The 22,706-nt window shown below is 43.9% G+C and overlaps 1 protein-coding gene across 3 annotated transcripts in view; it reads left to right on the forward strand.

Moving 5' to 3' along the window:
* Positions 1-22,706, forward strand: part of LOC115464256 (uncharacterized protein At4g38062-like) — a 101,648-nt gene that overhangs the window by 71,353 nt on the left and 7,589 nt on the right. For all 3 annotated transcript variants that reach the window (XM_030194658.1, XM_030194656.1, XM_030194657.1), the window contains one exon: positions 11,047-11,150. In XM_030194658.1, coding sequence (XP_030050518.1) covers positions 11,047-11,150 — 104 coding nt within the window. The remainder of the gene's footprint in view (positions 1-11,046; positions 11,151-22,706) is intronic.

Below are 22,706 nucleotides of genomic sequence, written 5' to 3' on the forward strand. Positions count from 1 at the left end.
GCTCTGCGTTCAACAGATGGAACAAGGGTGCATATCCAGATGTAAAAATCTGTGACTTGTGGGGTCATCTGAGTCTCTGAAGGATGCAGAGCTCATGCATAGCTTGGAGACTTGGCTTACACAATCTTGAGTTTAGAATCTTTGGGAGAACCTCTTAAAATTGAGTGAGCCCATCGTGTAGGTCCCAGTGGTGGTGATCCTGCACGTCCTCATGTGGTTCTTTTTCTTGTCTTCCACCTAATACATAAGCAAGCTATTTTGCAGGCTTTACAGAGTGGGAAGTCCTTGGAATATGACGCTCAAAAAGTACTTTGTTTTCAGGATTTTATTGTTAAAGCGCATTCTCAACATAAAGCTTTTGCTCTTTATGCACTGAGCTCTATGTTCAGAAGATTCCCTGTGTTTTACTTTATCTGGCGTGACTTTGGGTTGCCTTTGCTGGTCAAACTCACTTCTTTACCTCTGTAGAGGCAACAAAAACTTTTCTACTATCTCTCTATCTCAGCCAGTGTTAGGTGGCTGCCTCTTTGAGCTTTGGATTTTTATGCAGTATCAGTTAGCCTGTATTTCTCGCCATTACAACTTTTATGTTCTGTTGTGCCTTTTTATTTTATTTGAGGACACCAGGAAGCTGAATTATTATTTTGACCCTAGTTTCTTGTATACTATTTTTTAAGTATGGAGGGGATATTTGGCTTTGTATATTTTTTATTTGTGAAGGAACTATTTTGTTAGGTTGGGGTGGGGGTGGGGCAGGGAAAGTTCACAAGCTAGAGCCCACGTAGAGTGGATTTGTTAACTAGGGGTTGGGTTCTTGGAATGGGATTGGGAGTGTGTGGGGCAGAAGGAGTGAAAATTTTGAAACTTGGGAAAACTGTTCATCCTAATCTGTTATTATATGTTTTTATTTTTTGATGTATATTGCTGCATATACTTGACTGATTATTTTGCGGGTTGTATTTGTCTTCAATAAAAATGATTTAAAATAAAATCCATAAGAGCATTGCATGATCCATTAAGTCAAAGACGCTCAAAAGGTTGAATTGGAGAATAAGCAATCTTTTGCCTTTGCACAAATCTTGCCTAGCAGAATTTACTAAGGAACCAAGAACACATGCTATGAGCCGAACAAAAACCTGATTGAGAAAAATGAAGAAGGTCATGAGTTTCCAAGTAATTTGTCAACTGGCAAGTAACCAAACCCTCCACTAATTTTGCAAAAAATAAAGGTATTGAAGCCACAGGTTTATAGTTTGAAGTAGACTGGCTATAGTCTTTTTTTATTCTTCAAAATAGGAGTAATAATAATGTTAACCAGAATTGCTTCAAACCACTAACTTCTATCTGTTCCTCTCCCATAGGTAACCTCTGTGTATGCCCCATGCTTTCTTGAATTCCAGTGCAGTCCTCATTTCCACCACCTCCACTGGGAGACTGTTCCACACATCCACCACTCTTTCCATAAAGAAATATTTCTTTAGCTTACTTCTTAGTCTATCCCTTTTCACCTTCATTCTATGCACTCTCGTTTCAGGTCTTCCTAATATTCTGCTACGTACAAGCTGATTTTTACAAATAGACTGAATTACTAGTATTGCATCTTTTTGAAAGATATGGTGGGGTGCATGAATTCTGTACAATTCAGGGATGCTAGTATGTTTATATTAAATTTGATTGGCCATACCTATTCAATATTGACTCATTTAGGAAGACTTTAAAGTGAGTTTGATAGGGTAGGTGGCACAGGCTCACAGGTAGAGTTTACCAGTCTATCTAAACTGGAGGGCACGACTTGTTCATCAGCCTTACCACCACATAGTCAAATTAGAAAGCAAAGTATATTTTCCATGAAGCAAAACTTCTCTCTGTATTTAAAACTAGTAAAAAAGGCCCGTTTCGGAGAGCAATGAAACGGGCGCTAGCAAGGTTTTCATCATACTGTGTATGTTTGAGAGGTTTGAGAGAGTGTGTGTGTGAGTGAGTTTGTTAGAGAGACTGAGTGAATGTGCGTGTGTGTGGGTTTGTTTGACATAGAGTGTGGCTGTGTGTGAGAGTGAGAGTGTGTGACTGGAACCCCCCTCCCCCTCTCCTTCCTTCTCCCCCCTGTTTTCCCTCCCCCCCCCTTTCCTTCCCCTCACCCTTTCCTTTTTCATCCCCTCCCCCTCCCCTTCTCTGCTTCAGTAGTATTTTTGTTTTTTATGACAGCCTTCCGCCATTTCCTTTCATGTTAGTCTCCCCTTCTTGCATTTTCTTTAAGGTTTTTTTTTTTCTTTCACGGAGGTGGGAGTGTGTTTCGCCAGCGTTGTTCTTTGTATTGCACCTGGCCTCGTTACATCGTGGTAGTTTGCTGGAGAAATCAGTTTCTGTTATCTTCGCAGCTTCCCGACCCCCGTAAGATTGTAAAAAAAAGCCATCGCACTGCGGCAGCGGCACTGCTATAGTCTCGGGGGACTCTGCTGCACTCCGCTTCTGCTTTGACGGCAGAGGCCGGTCCTATACTGCTGCTGTTGCAGTAGCCCGCTGTAGTCTGGCTCAGTGTCGCGTCGATTAGGTGATCAGCGCGTAGTAATGGGTTTGCGATGTCGTTCGTTGCTCCGCCCTTGACGTCATCGCGTTTTGACGCGAGGGCACTGTGATCTTGCAACTACAAATTTGGAACGTTGGAGGTGTGTTTTATATAGAGAGATGAGTGACAGTCCCTTAAACACAAAAGTACCTTAAACTTAACAGTGTTCTTAATTGTTTTTATAGAATTTTGGATAATTATGTTACAAAACAATAGGAAAGGATTATATAAGAGAAATATTGATTGGCAGTTACTCATAACATGCATACTTTGAGAAAAAGCAGAATAAAAAGTTCTTACAGCATGGGTAATGTCACCAACAGAGCTCTATGCAGGAACGCTACTCCAGATTCAACAACAAGGAAATAACTACCTTGACAGCGGGCTACAACATATTCATTGCTAGCTTTCTGAATTTGTCAGACCAAGAACCTGTGACTGCTATAGCTTCTATGGGTGGGTTCTGGATAGGTCTGGCAGAATCTGAGGAAAGTACATTAGTACATAAGTCCTTATTATCCATGCCAGACCAATCCAGATGAGTGGGATGTACCCAGGCTCTACTCAGACCAGGTGGGAGGTAGCTCTCAGAACTCCTAAACCTAAAGTGTCAAACCCTAGAACTACATACCCATGCTGAGGCACTTAGAAAAGGGGTATAATAAAAGCAAGGTCACTGTCCTACCAGTATCTTTTGGAAGACAGATTAACTCTGCCTACAAGGACTCTATGCTTTGATCAAGTGGACTAGCAAGCCCTCTGGTACTTGTCAATTTTTGTTGGTATGGTCCAAAGTGATCACATCCTTAACTCTTCCTGGAATTGATGCCTTATAACAGTGTCTCCCAAGTCCGGTCCTGGAGCACCCCTTGCCAGTCAGGTTTTCAGGATATCCACAATGAATATGCATGAAAGAGATTTTCATATAATGGAGGCAGTGTATGCAAATCAAGTTCATGTATATTCATTATGGATATCCTGAAAACCTGACTGGCAAGGGGTACTCCAGGACTGGACTTTGTAAGTCTAAGTGCTTTGAAAATGAGCCCCACTGCGTCTTATTAGGATACACCAATAGAAAAAAAAAAGATCTACCCAAAATGTAGAAGGACCTGGGCACATATAAACATCTCAGAGGTGACCAACAAATGATTCAGCTGCTCTCTAGACTTAAAGAATATCTATACCCACATAGAGAAACATCCCAGTCACAGGAAGTCTCTAAAAAACACCACTGTAAGCATCACTTTCTGCCCTTTGGCCTTGTATTAACTCTCTGGTCTTTAAAAAATGCTTCATCGTAGAAGTAGTGTATTTATGCAGACTGGGAATGCATGTATTTCTCTATCTGGACAACTGGATGATAAAAAGCACAACTCAGGAAGAGGCTCAAGGATTTGTGCACACCACCATCCCAGTTAATGGTTCTCCATCCAGTTCTCATGACACACCAGCCAGTTGGGTTTTCAGAATATCCACAATGAATATGTATGAGACAGATCTGCATACACTGCCTCCATTGTATGCAAATCTGTCTTATGTCTATTTATTGTGGAGATCCTGGAGACCCGACTGGCTGGGTGTATCTCCAGGACTGTTGAGAACCCTGATTCAGGTGTTGGAGTTTCTAGGATTTGCCATAATTTCCCCAAATCTCAGCTAAGCCCTTTAGCTCAATTGTAATTCATAGGAGCTGTATTATTAGACATGGCTCAGGCAAAAGCCTTTCATCCACAACAAAGGATCACCATTCTGTTATCCGTAGTGGAAGAAGTTCAAAAGGGTCAACTGATGCCAGTGGGCACATGGCTTCGATAGGACACATAACACCCATGACACATCTGAACATGAGACAGGCTCAGTGGATGTTCTTTGTGAGATATAGAAATGCATTAAAGTCTTGTCTTGTATTAAATTTCCGAAAGGGTAACATTTTCTGATAATGAGCTGATAGCTTTCACTTTGTTTTTAAGAAACCCGGGTCAACCTCATTATTTAACTCTTTTCCCCACTTAGTGATAAATGATTAAAACCATGATTAAAACCACAATGTATCTGAAACACTGTCAAGATTGAGTAATAAACTGACACCGATGGCCTTTCAGGACCTTCTAGGAAAACAATACTCCTCCAGGTCCTTTACCACAAGGGCATAGGCATGGGAAGGGTGATCCTTGGGGGCACAAACCCCCCCAATATGTATTGGTGACTCCTGGCTGGCAGGGGTCCCTATGCTTCATCAGTAGAAGTGCTCCTCCAATTGCAACTATCACTGCTGCCACTCCGGGCCTCCCCCCTGCCATTCATGCTCAGTTTTCACAAAACTAAGCATGTGCAGGAGTCAAGGCTCTCCTACACATGCTTGGTTTTGTGGAAACCAAGCATACACTGGGGGGGGGGGGGGGGGGGGGGGGAGGGGAAGACCTGGCACGGAGGTGGCAGAGTTTGCAGGTGGGAAGATCATTTCTGCTGGTAAGGTTGGGGACTCTCACCAGCTCAAGTATGTGGGAGTCATGGGGAAATGAAGAGCAGTGGCAGGGTGAGACAAAATGTTATGCCCTTCACCTTATGCTCTGGCACCCCCAAAATTCGAGGTCAGGCTAGGCGCCTGCTTCGCCATCTTTGAACATAGGGCTGACATGTAGTGCCACTGTTGGAGATATAGAAGGAATATGGTATGGTACCTGAACGTCCTAAAATGTTCTCATTGCCCCCTTTCATCTAGAACATCTGCAAAATAGCAGATTCCTTTGTTCTTCCAAAGCTAAAGAATTGCATACTGCATCCCTGAAGAAATATCTGCATGGTTCTCAATGGGGAGCAGCAAGGTTACTGGAGGACAACTCTTCAGTTTCTTATATGAAAACGTCCAGGGGAGGCACTAGCACTAGTACCTGAGTTGCCACTGGAAATGGTAAATGGCCCAACCTTGTGTGCAGATCATAGCAAACATCCATGGAACTCTCTAACATATGCTCACCTACCGAAGCTGTACATAGGGTCATGCATAAATGATGTCATTACAAAACTCAGACCTTTCCTCCAAAATGACATTGCAAACTTATGATCCACATAAGTCGCAAACAAAATTTCAACAGAGATCCCTTCTTTTCCTTGGCAATGGCCATCAATTCCTTCATGAGGTGCTCATCTTTTACTGGAAAATCTTTAGCATTCTTAATTTCAGTCTATTTCCTTCCAGGCACCACTTCTTCCTTTTTGTAGGATATTATGAGGGAGTCTATAGGACGCTACCACTTCCCCTTAAGGATTCTCCCTCACTGTGTCGGAACCACCTTAGGGTCCATAGTCCCCGACTAAGAGGGAAGTAACACAGAGGGGTGGAGCCAAGAAAACAAGAACTATAGGAGGTAGAAAAGCTCAGGACAAAGCCAGGTTAAGGAGGCCCAGAGGAAAGCAGCAACACCCAACTGCATATGCCTTCACCACATATTTCTGAACTACAGCCAAGATAGCAGGTAGGCAAAGTTCAACTTGGGACCTTATAACTTAATATCTTTCATCCAGCCAGATGCAGGCCAGCTCATGCTAACTGCCAAGACTATGCTGGTAATTCTGGGAACCTAGAGCAGAATCCAGCAGTGTAAGTTGTTTCGTTGAAAGATGGTAATGCACACTGTAGGGCTACAGGATCAGGCCTCAAAAGGACATTCTAAGGCCTAGCTTTATATTTATTTACTTCCCTTCCCCCATCTGTGTTTGGAACAGGACCCCTGACACCTTCAATAAATATTATTTTGTACACCTAAATCCATTGTGTGCCCAGTTTATTCTGGCTGTAGGGACGGGACCACCCTCATTCACGTTACCACAGATATGCTGAAATATACATTTTGAATAAGGACTGAAGCAGTTTATTTTTATCTGCCATGGGTTTTGCACTCAGCAAACAATATTCCCTGGATTCTTTTTGGCTAGGATCAAGCGACCCTCAGGGGGAGGAATGCTGGCTTTGGCCTAACCCCTGGTAAGCCTTTCCTCGGCTGAGAGGTGCCCAGCTCTACCACCAGCTGCCTTTCTGGTGCTGTGGAGGACTTGCAGCTCATCTACATATCCTTTACAGCCTTCTCCGGGGTGACTCCCAGGTCCACTCTGATTCACTCAGGGCCTCCACTCTAGGTGCCGCGCGCCGTCATTTTTCTCTTTACATTTATTTTTCTCCCAGTTACTACTTATGGCTCCAGTACACTTTTTCTTCTTGGTACTGTCCCTTCCTACTACTACTAATAACATTTGTATAGCGCTACCAGGTGTACGCAGTGCTGAACATGAGACACACAGAGACAGTCCCTACTCAAAGAACTTACAATCTAGGTAAAAACAGACAGACAAGACATTTACGGGCAAGGGAATTACTGTTAAAGAGGAACAGGAGAGAAGGAGGGCAAATGAGTAGGGTTAGGAGCCAAAGGCAGTAGTGAAAAGGTAGGTTTTCAGCATAGATTTATAAACAGGTAGAGATGGAGCTAGACGTATGGGCTCAGGGAGTCGGTTCCAGGCAAAAGGTGCCGCAAGACAAAAGAAATGAAGTCTGGAGTTAGCGGTGCAGGAGAAGGGGGACAATAAGAGAGATTTGTTCAGAGAGCGGAGTTCACGAGGAGGAATGTAGGGAGAAATGAGAGATGAGAGGTAGTGAGGGGTCATAGAGTGGATGCATTCAAAGGTCAGCAAGAGGAGTTTGAACTGAATACGGAAGTGGACAGGGAGCCAGTGAAGTGACTTGAGGAGTGGGCTAGTGTGGGCATAAGGATTCTGGCGGAAAATAAGTCTTGCTGCAGAATTCTGGACAGACTGGAGAGGAGAGAGATGGCTGAGCGGAAGACCAGTGAGAAGTAAATCTGTTTCTCCATCTGAAACCACTATACACTACAGGAACACATTGTCCACCCTCTGTATTCATCATCTCACCATCTCTTTGTGCCTCCTACTTTTCCTCAGCTCTCAACCTTCAACATTTCCTTCCTTCCTTCTATTCATCCATCTCCTTTCTATCTGAGTACATCTCGCCTTTGTCACTGTCGTCATACCTCACCTACTCTTCTCCGTACTCTCTTGCTCCTTCTCCTGCTCTCCGCTGGGGACATTAATCCCAATCCTGGTCCTCCACATCAGCTCTCACCACTGCTAACTCCAGACTCCGTTCCTTTTATCTTGCTGCACCATATGCCTGGAGTAGACTTCCTGAGCCGGTACGTCAAGCTCCATCTCTGGCCGTCTTCAAATCTAAGCTAAAAGCCCACCTTTTTGATGCTGCTTTTAACTCCTAACCCTTATTCACTTGTTCAGAACCCTTATTTTATCATCCTCACTTTAATATTCCCTTATCTCTTGTTTGTCCTGTTTGTCCTAATTAGATTGTAAGCTCTGTCGAGCAGGGACTGTCTCTTTATCTTCAAGTGTACAGCGCTGCGTACGTCTAGTAGCGCTATAGAAATAATAAATAGTAGTAGTAGTAATAGTAGTAGTACTTATGTAAAAACCAGAAGATGGTCTCAATAAGGAATAAAATAAGGAAAGTAAGAACATGCACAAGCACAACAATGATTTAAAGCTGAAAATTAACTAATAGTACTACCTTTCCCTTCCTAAAGCTGTGACGGCTCATACAACACATACTTAGTACTCTCTAGAGAAGCTAAACATTTACATGAGTATCTCATTTGAAATTTAGGACCCAGGACCAATATCTAGGAATGATATTTAAGAAATGCCTTCCTTCTATTTTGTGTGGTAGAAATTAATGTTAGTGAAATAGCAATATTTGAAACCAGATGAGCTTTTTGGTAGCTACAGTAGATCAGTGACAAGACATAGAGAATTGATATGGTTGTTATGATATTTATGTATTTGTTGGTCTATGATATATCTATGTATATATTCTTTTGTTAATGTTTTTACTACTACACAGGAACAGGATTGTAGATTTTTCACCAAAGACAGGTGGTGGTCATATATACATTAAAAAAAAAAATTTTAAGCCCTGAAACTTCAAAAATTCTCAAAGGGGTAGTTACAAAGCTGCGATAAAATGTCACATTTTACTGCAGGGTAATTTATCATGGGAATCACTAAACTACAGTGACTCGGTATTACAGCGTAGGAACTCCTGTGATAAACAAATCACACAACTTGTGATCAACCTCACAAGCTGTGTCTTTCCTGGAAAAATAACGCCATTTTTGAGCTGACTTTAGTAGCTGATGCTCCCAGAGAAGAAAAATAATGTGTAGCCCAATTCTTCCAGAGAGCTGTTTTCACTGCCTTGGATGAATTTCTTCATAAAATCAGTTAATAAATCCAAATAAATAAATTAGGTAGATTAGTTATCTGGTAGACCACCATTTGAAATAATTCATCTCGGCGATGAACAATCCCTAAATAAGTTATTGCAAGGGTAAAGGGAGCACAGACACAGACCCTAGTGAATCCTGTTCCCTAGGCTGCCGGCATCAAAATGGTGCCAGTAAACCCCCAGTGGTAATTTCATGGTACTACTGATAGGACAAATAAGGGCATGTGCTGGATTCGGTCATCTTCTTGGGGGGGGGAGGGGGAAATTGTTTTATGCACTGGTTCCATTAAATAGCTGCCTGGGAGCAGTCGGTCTGGTTTCTGTAGTGTAGTGATTAACATCATGCCATGGTTTGGTGGCCAAATCCTCTCAGATAGTACACACAAAGCCAGCTCAAAATTACAGGAATAACACAGCCTGCAAATTAAATACACATTGCATTATTTGATTTGTATAATAATGTGGTGCTTTGTAAACTTTCCACCTACTGTACCTGAATGTACACTGCTTCAATAACTTTCAGTCTTGTAGGCGCTATATAAGAAATTAAGAGGCCCTTATACTAAGCTGTATAAAGCAGGATTTACCATGTGGTAGATAGTAGAACAGACCCACGCTACTGTCGCATTAAAAATGCAGCCATTACAGTAATAAAATCCCTGCATTAGCTGCTTAAAGCAGGAGAGGGAGAGATCTGGGCATGAGGTGGATGGGTGGAGGAGAACTCAGGTCATTACCATACACCAGCTGTCAGGAATGCCTGATAGTGCAGCTGAACTTACCGTCACCTGAAGAAGAAGAGATAAGTGCAATGTGCTACTGGCGATCCAGTTGTGCAAGTTAGATGACATTTAAGGTTACGGCGGCCCTTCTAATTCCCCTTCTGACAGTATCTACAATTGGTTGTGGCATCCATTTTGTATACCAGTGCCCATGGCATAGCCATGAGTGAGCCTGGGTGGGCACAGGCCCATCCTTCAGTGGCACACCTGTGATGTGGCTGGTGAGGATGCCCAAGCCCTGCCAACTGAAGATTCCTGGCATCTCTTCCTCCCCTCCCTTGTAGGCAATCCATCATTTCTCAACCCCCGCAAACCACCAGGGTACCTTTTAATCACTTCAGTTCTTTACCAGCAGTGAGCAGTGATTTATAAGTACTGCTCGCACTGGCCTCATAGCCTTGCCTTTCACATGGTCCTACCTATGAGGAAACAGGAAGTTGTATCAGAGGGAAAGCTCTAGGGCTGGCTCAGCAGTGTGTATGAGTCATTGCTCATGGCCAGCGAAGAACTGAAGTGTTTAACAGGCACACTGGGGGGGAGGGGCAGGGTTCTCATGCCCACACACTTTGGGCTCAGGCCCACCCAAAATTGTGTGTCTAGCTATGTCACTGCATAGTCCAAGGCAGCAGCAGAGGGGCTCACTGCTCCCTGGGTACCACTGGACTACAATGGAGAACCCGAGTAGGTCCCAGATGGGGGTAGGTTCAGTTTGGAGGGTGGGATTTGAATGGGGTGATTGACTATTGTGGGCACTGTTGAGAGTGTTGTAAAGTTGTGAGCACTGTCAAGTGAGGGGTCATTGCCTGTTATAGGCACTGTCAAGGGGAGATGTTTGAAATGTGTGGGCACTATTTGGGGGTCATCAGATGTGGTGGGGAGAGGACGAGTGCCACCTCTGCGACAAAGACACTTATGGATGTTTTTCTGTGGGCTGGCACCATGTTGCATGCAGAGGCAGATATCACAGGAGCACCTGCAATTTGCCACTGCTTGTAATGCACTGCTGTGTGGTGCAGTAAATGCAGGGCAGATGATGGGCATGCCCCCTGCATTTAATCCACAGGGACCTTGCACTTACATCAAATTTAACACAAAAATGAAATGCAAAACTTACTGCAGTTTAGTAAAAGGCCCCAAAATAAATAAATTAATTAATTAATGAAATTATATATCTTGTGTGGCAGTAAAATAATTTGCACTAAGGTAAAGAAAGTAATGTATGATTTTGCCATTTACTGCATGCCATTTGACAACTATTGTACATTATGCCCTTACCATACAATTTAAAAACTAATTCTCCAGGTGTTTGAATCACTTTTGATTGTGATGTAAAAAAAAGTGTCTTGCCATTGTACCATCTGATTTTTAAAATCATCTTTTTTCAGCAATGTCCAAATTGCAGGCATCTAACATCAAAGCTGGAAGAAAAGGCCATTAGCTTGAAACTTAAGGAAAGAACAATTGAAGAACTTCAAGCTTCTTGCAGGAGGTTTGAAAAACAACTCTTTGACCAATAAAGCAATCAGAAACCACCTTCTCGAGCATAACTAATAAAATGCATTAAAATAGAAGACAGTTTATTTTCAGTTGTGACTGTATTGTTAAATTAAACACCAATTGGAGCTAGTTAAAACAAAGGTTCAGTTAAAATTTACATAGTAGGACATCTGGGTTAGTGGGGCTTGGAGTGCAACCGAGGCAGCATTCTTGGACCCATGGGGGAAGGTCGTAGGAGGGGCTCATCTTCTGATTAAGAGTCCATAATTCAGGGTCTCGGAAGAACAGTCAGTGGAAGAGACAGCCTATTAAGCAAGTAAAAAATTCCTGGATAGTTGTAAATAAAGGCTCATTGTGCCAGATTTTATCTCTGGTTCCAAAGACTAAAGGAGACAGGAGGAACTACCAAAAGAAAAAACATAGCAGTAAGACATTTTCATTCCATTTTTTTTTTGGTTTATTTGAAATACATACAGCAATTTTATTCAAAGAAGTGCCTGTACAGCTTCAGTAGACCAGTGTTTCCCAAGTCAGTCCAGTACCACTTGCCAGTCAGGTTTTCAGGATATCCACAATGAATTTATTTATTTTATTTATTTGTTGCATTTGCATCCCACATTTTCCCACTTCTTTGCAGGCTCAATGTGGCTTACAATACATCATGAATAGTGGACATATATTAGAAAATTAGAATATGCATGAAAGAGATTTGCATATAATGGAGGTAGTGTATGGAAATCAAGCTCATGCATATTCATTGTGGATATCCTGAACACCTGACTGGCAAGGCGTACTCCAGGACTGGACTTGGGAAACACTGCAGTAGACTATATACAAAATATTCTTTGTATTTTCATACTGATTTGTATAGCATATATAGATGAACATAGCACTATACAGAGACAGATGGGGTCATTTTATAGCCATGTATACAGATGAAGTTCACCTTTCTTGTATGAGAATTACTGGTTTCCTGCAGCATTTAGGACTCCTAGTTAAGATACTATCGCATGCCCATAAACCCCCTCATTTTAGCTAGTGCAACTGATGCTAGTAGGTTAACTTCCAAGCTAGAATGGCAGTTATCCCCTGGATTCTATATATTATGCCGAGATTTTCATGTGGAAATTGAAGTACAGTGCACATAACCTAATTGGTTAACAAGCCAATCAGCGCTGATAATTGCCAATTAACAAGCAATTATTGACATTAATTGGCATTAATTAGAACTTACGCGCAGAACTGTCTAGGTGTATTCCACAATGTGCTGCGCATAAATTCTAAATCACATCATTGAAAAGGGGGCGTGGAATGGGCGGGTTGTGTGCGTTTCTAAAATCTATGTGTGTTGTTATAGAATACACCTGCTCTGTGCCTGATTTAGGTGTTGGCATTTATACCAGGTTTTACTTGGCGTAACTGCCCCTCACTAAATTTAGTCACGTGGACAGGTGCTCAGCGTATTCTATAAACCGCTTGGAAATTTAGGCTTATTCTATAAAATATGTCTAAATTGTTTGTGGATCTTTAGAAGCCTGGCTAGCAGAATGCATATGATTTTTGAAATGCAAACGCTGCCCATTCATCATTGATCCAATTTTTATAGAAATTTCTCCAAGGAGAATGAGTTCGTAAAAGTGAAGAAATTTCTATAAAAATTGGATCAATAACGAATGGACAGCATTTGCATTTGAAAAATTATATGCATTCAGCTACCCAGGCTTCTGAAGATCCACAAACAATTTAGACATATTTTATAGAATAAGCCTAAATTTCCACGTGGTTTATAGAATACGCTGAGTGCCCATCCATGTGACTTAGGGGCTCTTTTACAAAGGCACATAGGTGCCTACATGTGTCAAATCGGCACTACCACCCAGCTACCGCATGCCCCAGGCGGTAATTCCATTTTTGGCACGCCCTAAACGTGGTAGAAAATATTTTCTATTTTCTACCACGTGGGGCTTACCCGGTGGTAATCGGCAGTTGATGCGCGTTGAATGCTTACCGCCCGGTTAGCACGTGAGACCTTACCGCTAAGTCAATGGGTGGCGGTAAGGTCTCAGGCCAACAATGGATGCACACTGGTTTTAATTTTGCCGTACGTCCATTTTCCAGCACAAAAAAATGTGCTTTTCCTTGAGGAAATGGACCAGCATGTGTCCAAAACATGCACCTACACAAGCGCAGGCCACTTTTAGGTAAGCCTTAGTTGCGAGAAGTTACGCCAACTAAAAATCCACAAAAACTCACAAAAATTGATATAATTTATGTTCATTGGTGACACACAAAATAGATTGTTTACAAAATATTTGTTTGTTGGGAATTGTTTTGTGTAGCATTTAGATGCGAGAATTTACACCAGCCATTGAGATGGCATAAGTAGTCACCTAAAAATATGTGTGCAACTTCAGATTTACGCTAGTATTCTATAATGACAATTACATGTGTTCTTGCCAACGTAGAATTTGTGTTTTATGTCCAATCACATGCACAGTGATCCTACCCAAAGGCTTCTAGAAAAGGTTACTGGACTGTTGCTTTCCATGCCAGGCTAGATCAATTAGGTTGCCAGAGAATGTAGTAAAAGCAGTTAGCTTAGCGGGGTTTAAAGAAGGTTTGGCTGGCTTCCTAAAGGAAAAGTCCATAGACCATTATTAAAATGGACTTGGGGAAAATCCACTGCTTATTTCTAGAATAAGCAGCATAAAATGTATTGTACTGTTTGGGGATGTTGCCAGGTACTTGTGACTTGGATTGGCCACTGTTGGAAACAGGATGCTGGGCTTGATGGACTTTCAGTCTGTCCCTGTCACACATAGGTGAGGATTTATGTCCTGCTATCCTCAGAGAATGGTAATATGCCTGTTGAATTACCTTGCTCTTTTCCTGAAGAAAAATGTTGAGGAAAATTTCAGTTAGTAACTTTACAACAGGTCACAAAGTTCTTCAGAGAGCTAAAACTTCACATTGTCCTTTGGACCCCTGTCATCCTTCAATTGTTAAAGCTATGAAAGATATCACTATTAATATGTTTACTTTTATTATTAATACATCTTTAACTGAGAGATGTTTGCCTGGTTCATTGAAAAAGGCTTCAGTTTGACCTTTACTTAAAAGACAGTCCTCAGACCCCAGTCAGGTGACAAACTATTGACTAGTTTCTTCATTATCTTTTGTATCAAAGAAGATTGAAAAGGTAGTTATGAACAGTTATTGGCGTTTCTGGACAACAACAATATTCTTGATTTGAACCAGTTTGGATTCAGATCAATGCATGATACAGAAGCTTTACTAATATCAATATTGGATGTTGAGAGAGTGGATTTTGATACAGGGCGTTGTTGGGGGGGGGGGGGGGGGGGGTCCGAGTTGCCCTGGATATCTCTACAGCTTTTGATGCTATTGATCTCGACATCTTGATCAGTAGATTAAGTTCCATTGGTATTACTGGTTTAGTACTAGATTGGTTCAGATTGTTTTTGTCTAATAGACAATTCTCACTGGTAGTTGCTAATTCGAATTCATCTGAACTTGATATTTTAACAGGTGTGCCACAAGGGTCCTCACTATCACCAATTCTGTTTAACATTTTCTTACTTCCTCTTTGTTCTCTTTTAAATTGCTTGAATCTACAATATAGATTATATGCAGATGACATTCAGTTTCTGTTGCTGATTGATAAATCTGTTGAGGATTCTTTTAATATGTTGCGCCTTTGTTTATGTGCAATTCAACAACGGATAGAGGGAAATCACTTAAAATTGAACATGGGGAAAATACAAATTTTGTTGTTATCTAGTCTTCTGTGGATGTACCCTCTGAGTTTGTGATTAATGATGTAAAGATTCCAATTTTGAAGAAAATGAGGAATTTAGCGGTCATTTTAGACTCTTCTGTGACAGTGAAACCTCAAGTGCTCACGATTATTAGTACTGTATTCTACAAATTAAAACTAATCAGAAGATTACGAGAGTTGATTTCCCCCTCAAATTTCCAGTTAGTGGAACAAAGTATTGTTGTTATGATTGGGGTCTGAACCCCTCTCAAACTTACCTCTTTCCTGAGGGTCAGCTTCTTAGCTGGCTTCTGTTTCTTTTCTCTTTCCTTTCTGAGCTGGCTCTGTCTCTCTGTGCTGGCAGCTTCCAGCAGCATGGGGCTAATTGTCTCTTCACTGCAGCTGTGGGTGTAGTCTGAGTTGCTCTAACTCTCTTTGGGTGTACTGGCTTCAAGTGTTTCACAGTTTTGCATTGGTGTGGGTTGGGCCTCTCTGGGTCAGTGTGCTTTTGCCTAGGTCTAGGGAGTGTGACATCATCAGGGAGGGCCTTGATAAGGAAGTGGTGTTGTTTCCTTCAGGGCCTTTGCAACAGTGGTGTTTGCTGTAGGTAGGGTGGTGCAGTTTGCACTTCTGACATTGTGTCTAGGGTCCCTGCTTGCTTTTGCTAAGGTCCAGGTTAGTGTTAGTGCAGTGTGCACTGGTGTCTATGTGTTTAGCTTTCCTGCTTTTCCCTTTGGTTCCCCTGCTTTTCCCTCTTGGTTTTGGAAGCATTGCTATGTGTAGGGCTTTGGAAGCTCTGTTGCTGATAGAAGTACTTCAGGGTTTGGTGTTGTTAGGAACACTGCAGAGTTTGCTGTTAGAAGTACTTCTGGTGTTTGTGCTATTGGGAGCATTGCAGTCTTTGCTGTTGGTGTTTGGTGATTTAGAATCACTTTTGGCTTATGTGTTAGCTTCACTGCTTTTTCCTTGTGGCTCCCCTGTCTTCCCTTTTAGTGCTAGGAGCTCTTCTGGTTGCTTGCCAGAGTAGTGCTTAGGAAGCACCTTGTTAGTTGTATCTAGCTTGCTAGAGCAGTGCTTAGGTAGCTTGTTAGTTTTGTGTTTAGCTTATTAGCGTAGAGCTCTGCTTGTAGCTTGGTGCTTAGTAGCACCTGTGTTAGCTTTGTGTTTAGTTCCCTGCTCTGTTAGTTTAGGGCTTAGGAAGTCCCTTTCTTGAGCAGGGCTTAGGAGCTCCTGTTTAGTTTAGGGCTTAGGAATTCCCTTTCTTGAGCAGGGCTTAGGAGCTCATGTTTAGTATAGGGCTTAGGAAGTCCTTTTGGTCAGTTTACTGTTAGGAACACTCCTGCTGGTTTAGGGCTTGGGAGCACGTAGATCAGTTTAGGGTTAGGAGCACTTCTGTTTCCAGTCCTGGTCCCTATGTCATCCGGTATCCAGTAAGTCCTGTCGGCTACTCGAACCCAGGAGCTCAACTCTTGGGGGGCTTAGTAGCTAAGTACAGGTGAAGCTGTTGGACCAGTCCAGTGTGCTCCAGTCCCGTGTGTTCCGGTCCGGTGTGTGTTCCAGTCCGAGGGATTGCAGTCCAGTGTTCCAGTCCTGTGTCCTCCAGTCCGGGGGATTCCAGTCCAGGTGTTCCGGTTCGCTGGGCAGTGCCTGCAGTCCCTGACGGTGTGCTTACCCAGTGTTGGTTGGTGGGTTTTGCCTGCTGCTGTCGCTCCTCGGCAGCAGCCCAAGGGCTCACGTTTGCTCCAGAGCCCAGCCCTGCGGGCTCTGAACCTGAGAACCTGACAGATTGCAAAGGCCATGAGCCCGGCAAGAACCCCCGCCCAGCTGACCCAGCTGGGGTCCAGCTCCATCGTTGTTCTTGATCCTTCTATGACTCTTCGTCAGTATCGTGGGAAACTTTTGTCTCATCCTGTTTTGAAGAAGACCCCTGAAGCGGCAGCTGAGAGAAAACGTGTCCGGTGGCTTGGAATCGCTGAAAACCCAGTTTCAGATATGGACCCTTTTATCACGCTCACTGAATATCGCCGCAGCCTGGTCTTGAATCCAGCTTTGTGGGATACTCCTGAAGCTGTCGCTGAGAGGAGACGTCTTGGGAATTCCATGCTCTGGGCCCAGCAGGGGTCCAGTCCCGTTCAAGCAGCGCGCCCAGACAAGCCTCTGGATCCAGTCCGAGCAGCGCGTCCAGCCAAGCCTCGGAGCCTAGTCCAAGGGACGTTCCTAACCGAGTCGCCGACTCCAGTTCAAGTGGCGCTTCCACTCAAGCCTCCGAGTCCAGTTCGAGGGATGCTTCTGACTGAGCCTCCGAGTCCAGTTCAGAGGGCACTTCGAACTGAGCCTCCTATTCCAGTTCAGGTGGCGCTTCCACTCAAGCCTCCGAGTCCAGTTCAAGTGGCGCTTCAAACCAGGCCTCCTAGTACCAGTTTGGATCCCAGTTCCAACCCCATTTTTGATCTGGATCCGTTTCTGACACTCCAGGATTACCGGGTTGCACTTTTGTCTGATCCAGCCCTGAAGAATACTCCTGAAGCTGCAGCGGAAAGAAGGCGTGTCTCCTGGCTTGGGTTCGAAGAAAACCCAGTTTCTGCTATTGATCCCTCTACCAAGCTGTTCTTTTACCGCTTCCAACTCCTCTCGGAGCCAACCCTACGGGATACTCCGGAAGCCCAAGCTGAAAGAAGGTGGCTTCCTGATTTTTCCCACCAAACTTCTGAGTCCAGCCTGAAGGGCTTTGCCTGCCAAGATGCTGAGTCTGGATCGAGTGGCAGCAGTGGCAGCCGAGATGCTGAGTCCGGAGCGAGTTACAGCATTGGCAGTCAAGATGCCGAGTCTGGATTGAGTTGCGGTTCCAGTCAAGATGCTGAGTCTGGATCGAGTTGCAATTCCAGTCAAGATGCTGAGTCTGGATCGAGTGGTAGTTCCAGTCAAGATGCTGAGTCTGGATCGAGTTGCAGTTCCAGTCAAGATGCGGAGTCTGGATCGAGTGGTAGTTCCAGTCAAGATGCGGAGTCTGGATCAAGTGGTAGTTCCAGTCAAGATGCTGAGTCTGGATCGAGTTGCAGTTCCAGTCAAGATGCTGAGTCTGGAGTGAGTTGCAGCATTGGCAGTCAAGATGCTGAGTCTGGATCGAGTTGTAGTTCCAGTCAAGATGCTGAGTCTGGAGTGAGTTGCAGCATTGACAGTCAAGATGCTGAGTCTGGATCGAGTTGTAGTTCCAGTCAAGATGCTGAGTCTGGATCGAGTTGTAGTTCCAGTCAAGATGCTGAGGCTGGATCGAGTTGCAGTTCCAGTCAAGATGCTGAGTCTGGATTGAGTTGCAGTTCCAGTCAAGATGCTGAGTCTGGATCGAGTTGTAGTTCCAGTCAAGATGCTGAGTCTGGATCAAGTTGCAGTTCCAGTCAAGATGCTGAGTCTGGATCGAGTTGTAGTTCCAGTCAAGATGCTGAGTCTGGATCAAGTTGCAGTTCCAGTCAAGATGCTGGGTCTGCACTGAGTACAGAGTCCAGCCGAGACAATGAGTCCACGATGAGTGCTGAGTCTGCACCGAGTACAGAGCCCAGCCGAGATAATGAGTTCACGATGAGTGCTGAGTCTGCACCGAGTGCAGAGTTCAGCCGAGATGCCGAATCAGAATTGAGTTGCAGTTCCAGTCAAGATGCTGAGAGTTGTAGTTCCAGTCAAGATGCTGAGTCTGGATCGAGTTGGAGTTCCAGTCAAGATGCTGAGTCTGGATCGAGTGGTAGTTCCAGTCAAGATGCTGAGTCTGGGTCAAGTTGGAGTTCCAGTCCCAGGCAAGATGCTGAGTCTGGGTCAAGTTACAGTCCCGGCCAAGATGCTGAGTCCGGTGAGAGTTGCCGTCCCGGTCAAGATGCTGAGTCCGGGTCAAGTTGGAGTTCCAGTCCCAGGCAAGATGCTGAGTCCGGGTCAAGTTGCAGTCCCGGTCAAGAGGCTGAGTCCGGGTCAAGTTGCAGTTCCGGCCAAGATGCTGAGTCCGGAGCGAGTTCCAGTGCCAGCCGAGATGCTGAGTCTACGCTGAGTACCGAGTCCAGCCAAGAGGCTGAGTCAGAATTGAGTGGCAGTTCCGGCCAAGATGCTGAGGCCGGACCAGGTTGCAGTCTCAGGCAAGATGCTGAGTCTACTCCGAGTTCCCATTTCAGCCAAGATGTTGAACTCCTTCTGAGTTCCAGCTCCAGCCAAGGGGCAAGGTCTAGTCTGAAGTCCAGTTCAAGTTCCTGTCTGGCTTCAGATTCCAGGATGGGTGTGGGCTCTAGCCCAGTTCTGGCTGCTACAGTGGAGTGCCAGGAAGTCAAGGAAGTTGTGGACTCCTTCAGGAGATGGTTCCTGTTGAATAGAACTCCACTTGTTGCATCCAAGATTCTGATCCTGCCTAGCAGCCATCCTAAAGAGCCTCGTGGCGGCCAAAGCCACTCTGGTTTCCAAGTTCCAGATGTACTTGTAACTTCCTGCCCAGCCGTCCAGATTTATGTTGTGAAACCCATTGGGAGATTTCATCACAGCTACCCATGGAGACCTAAATTGTCTTTTGAGACCTGGAGATCCCGTGGGGACACGGGAGCCTTGAGGGGGAGGTGCTGTTATGATTGGGGTCTGAACCCCTCTCAAACTTACCTCTTTCCTGAGGGTCAGCTTCTTAGCTGGCTTCTGTTTCTTTTCTCTTTCCTTTCTGAGCTGGCTCTGTCTCTCTGTGCTGGCAGCTTCCAGCAGCATGGGGCTAATTGTCTCTTCACTGCAGCTGTGGGTGTAGTCTGAGTTGCTCTAACTCTCTTTGGGTGTACTGGCTTCAAGTGTTTCACAGTTTTGCATTGGTGTGGGTTGGGCCTCTCTGGGTCAGTGTGCTTTTGCCTAGGTCTAGGGAGTGTGACATCATCAGGGAGGGCCTTGATAAGGAAGTGGTGTTGTTTCCTTCAGGGCCTTTGCAACAGTGGTGTTTGCTGTAGGTAGGGTGGTGCAGTTTGCACTTCTGACATTGTGTCTAGGGTCCCTGCTTGCTTTTGCTAAGGTCCAGGTTAGTGTTAGTGCAGTGTGCACTGGTGTCTATGTGTTTAGCTTTCCTGCTTTTCCCTCTTGGTTTTGGAAGCATTGCTATGTGTAGGGCTTTGGAAGCTCTGTTGCTGATAGAAGTACTTCAGGGTTTGGTGTTGTTAGGAACACTGCAGAGTTTGCTGTTAGAAGTACTTCTGGTGTTTGTGCTATTGGGAGCATTGCAGTCTTTGCTGTTGGTGTTTGGTGATTTAGAATCACTTTTGGCTTATGTGTTAGCTTCACTGCTTTTTCCTTGTGGCTCCCCTGTCTTCCCTTTTAGTGCTAGGAGCTCTTCTGGTTGCTTGCCAGAGTAGTGCTTAGGAAGCACCTTGTTAGTTGTATCTAGCTTGCTAGAGCAGTGCTTAGGTAGCTTGTTAGTTTTGTGTTTAGCTTATTAGCGTAGAGCTCTGCTTGTAGCTTGGTGCTTAGTAGCACCTGTGTTAGCTTTGTGTTTAGTTCCCTGCTCTGTTAGTTTAGGGCTTAGGAAGTCCCTTTCTTGAGCAGGGCTTAGGAGCTCCTGTTTAGTTTAGGGCTTAGGAATTCCCTTTCTTGAGCAGGGCTTAGGAGCTCATGTTTAGTATAGGGCTTAGGAAGTCCTTTTGGTCAGTTTACTGTTAGGAACACTCCTGCTGGTTTAGGGCTTGGGAGCACGTAGATCAGTTTAGGGTTAGGAGCACTTCTGTTTCCAGTCCTGGTCCCTATGTCATCCGGTATCCAGTAAGTCCTGTCGGCTACTCGAACCCAGGAGCTCAACTCTTGGGGGGCTTAGTAGCTAAGTACAGGTGAAGCTGTTGGACCAGTCCAGTGTGCTCCAGTCCCGTGTGTTCCGGTCCGGTGTGTGTTCCAGTCCGAGGGATTGCAGTCCAGTGTTCCAGTCCTGTGTCCTCCAGTCCGGGGGATTCCAGTCCAGGTGTTCCGGTTCGCTGGGCAGTGCCTGCAGTCCCTGACGGTGTGCTTACCCAGTGTTGGTTGGTGGGTTTTGCCTGCTGCTGTCGCTCCTCGGCAGCAGCCCAAGGGCTCACGTTTCCTCCAGAGCCCAGCCCTGCGGGCTCTGAACCTGAGAACCTGACAATTGTCACTCCTCATTTTGATTAAGAGTTTTATAAAGACATTGCAAATAACTCAAAATTTTGTGGCAAGAATGCTTTCCGGCACTTCTCGATACTCTTGTATCACTCCTATTCTGAAAAATCTATATCGGCTGCTAATTGATCAGAGGATCAAATTTAAGATTCTTTTGTTAGTTTTTAAGGTTTTAAATGATTTAATCTCTCCAATTATTTCTTTCTCTGAAATTGTATCAACCAACCTGAGTACTGCGTTTAATTTCTAAGGCCTTGCTTGAAATTCCCTCTTTTTAAGTAATCAGATTAGAGGAATACAAGAGTTCAGTGTTTAGCAGGTCTTAAATTATGGAACTCTCTATCTTTAGAGCTGAGAACATCACAAAATCTTGATTTATTTAAGAAGGGCTTGAAAACATACTTATTTGAACAGAGTTATGGCATTGACTACTAGACTACACTGTAGGTCGTGGCTATGAAATATGACAATAAATATATGGAATTTGTTGGCAGAAACTTATTGTGATTAGACTTGTTGTTTTTGTCTAATAATTACGTTGTTTTAACTGTTTTAATTATGTATCTTTTAATTTTGATCCTCCTAGGACATTGGATAGTGCAGAAATAAATATTATAAATAAATAAATAAATACCTGCTACAGTAAGTAACTTTGTTTTTAGATAGATGATGAGGTTGACTGCCCAACTTAAGGAAAAATTGCTTGTGGAGTCAGAAAAGGTACATGAAAACGATCTCAGCTAGAGTAGGAGTAGATAAGCCAATCCTTCTACAATATATGCAGCTGATGTTAGTCCTTGTGTGTGTGTGTGTGTGTGTGTGTGTGTGTGTGTGACTAGCAAGTTAGTTGCTTTTTCCATTAAAGACTTGGCAGAAGAGCCAGGCTTTCACTGGTTTCCTGAAGTAGAGATTGTCAGGTGAAGCTTTTTTGCATGTGTGTTTGACAGTGTGGTCTACACCAGAGAAGGTTCATTGGTGTGTGGCCCATAGCGTATTTCCCTTGGAAAGGGTATGGTTAGGGATACTCCTTGGGAGGACCTTAGCAACCTTGGAGGTGTAAACAGGGAGATCTTGTTTCTCAAGGACTCTGGCCCATTTCCTTTAAGGAACTTGAAGTCAGAGAATTTAAAATTCAGCTTTGTATTGTACTGGTAGCCAATGAAGGTTTTGCAGAAATGGTGTGATGAGATCACATCGCTTACAACCTTCTGTCAGTTGTGTTGCAGCATTCTGAATCAATTGGAGCTGTAGACACATCAGTAATCCAGCCTTGTTATCATGGCTTGAACCACTGTGTCAGGACTTGCTGTCTCTATGTACAGAGAGAGATGACTTAGTTGTTGCAGATGATAGATTCAGCTCCTGAAGGTTGCTTGGATTTGGGGGTTCAGAATAAGTTTTGAATCCAGCAGTACCCCAGAGTTCCTGATCTGTGATTTAAGGGGGAGTTTGTAACTTCCAAAATGAATTTTGTCACGTGACCACTTGTATTAGGTATTAAGCGCACCCTAGGTGAGCCTTCAACCTTGTCCCCCCTCCCCTGAGATTCTGATATTTAAATTCCACAATCACGATAACCCCCAAATCATCCCTTCCAGAACAATCTATAAAAATGCACAAAATCATACTTTAAATATTAAACTTTGT

The sequence above is a fragment of the Microcaecilia unicolor genome, chromosome 3 (assembly GCF_901765095.1).
Source record: "Microcaecilia unicolor chromosome 3, aMicUni1.1, whole genome shotgun sequence".
Classification (NCBI taxonomy): domain Eukaryota; kingdom Metazoa; phylum Chordata; class Amphibia; order Gymnophiona; family Siphonopidae; genus Microcaecilia; species Microcaecilia unicolor.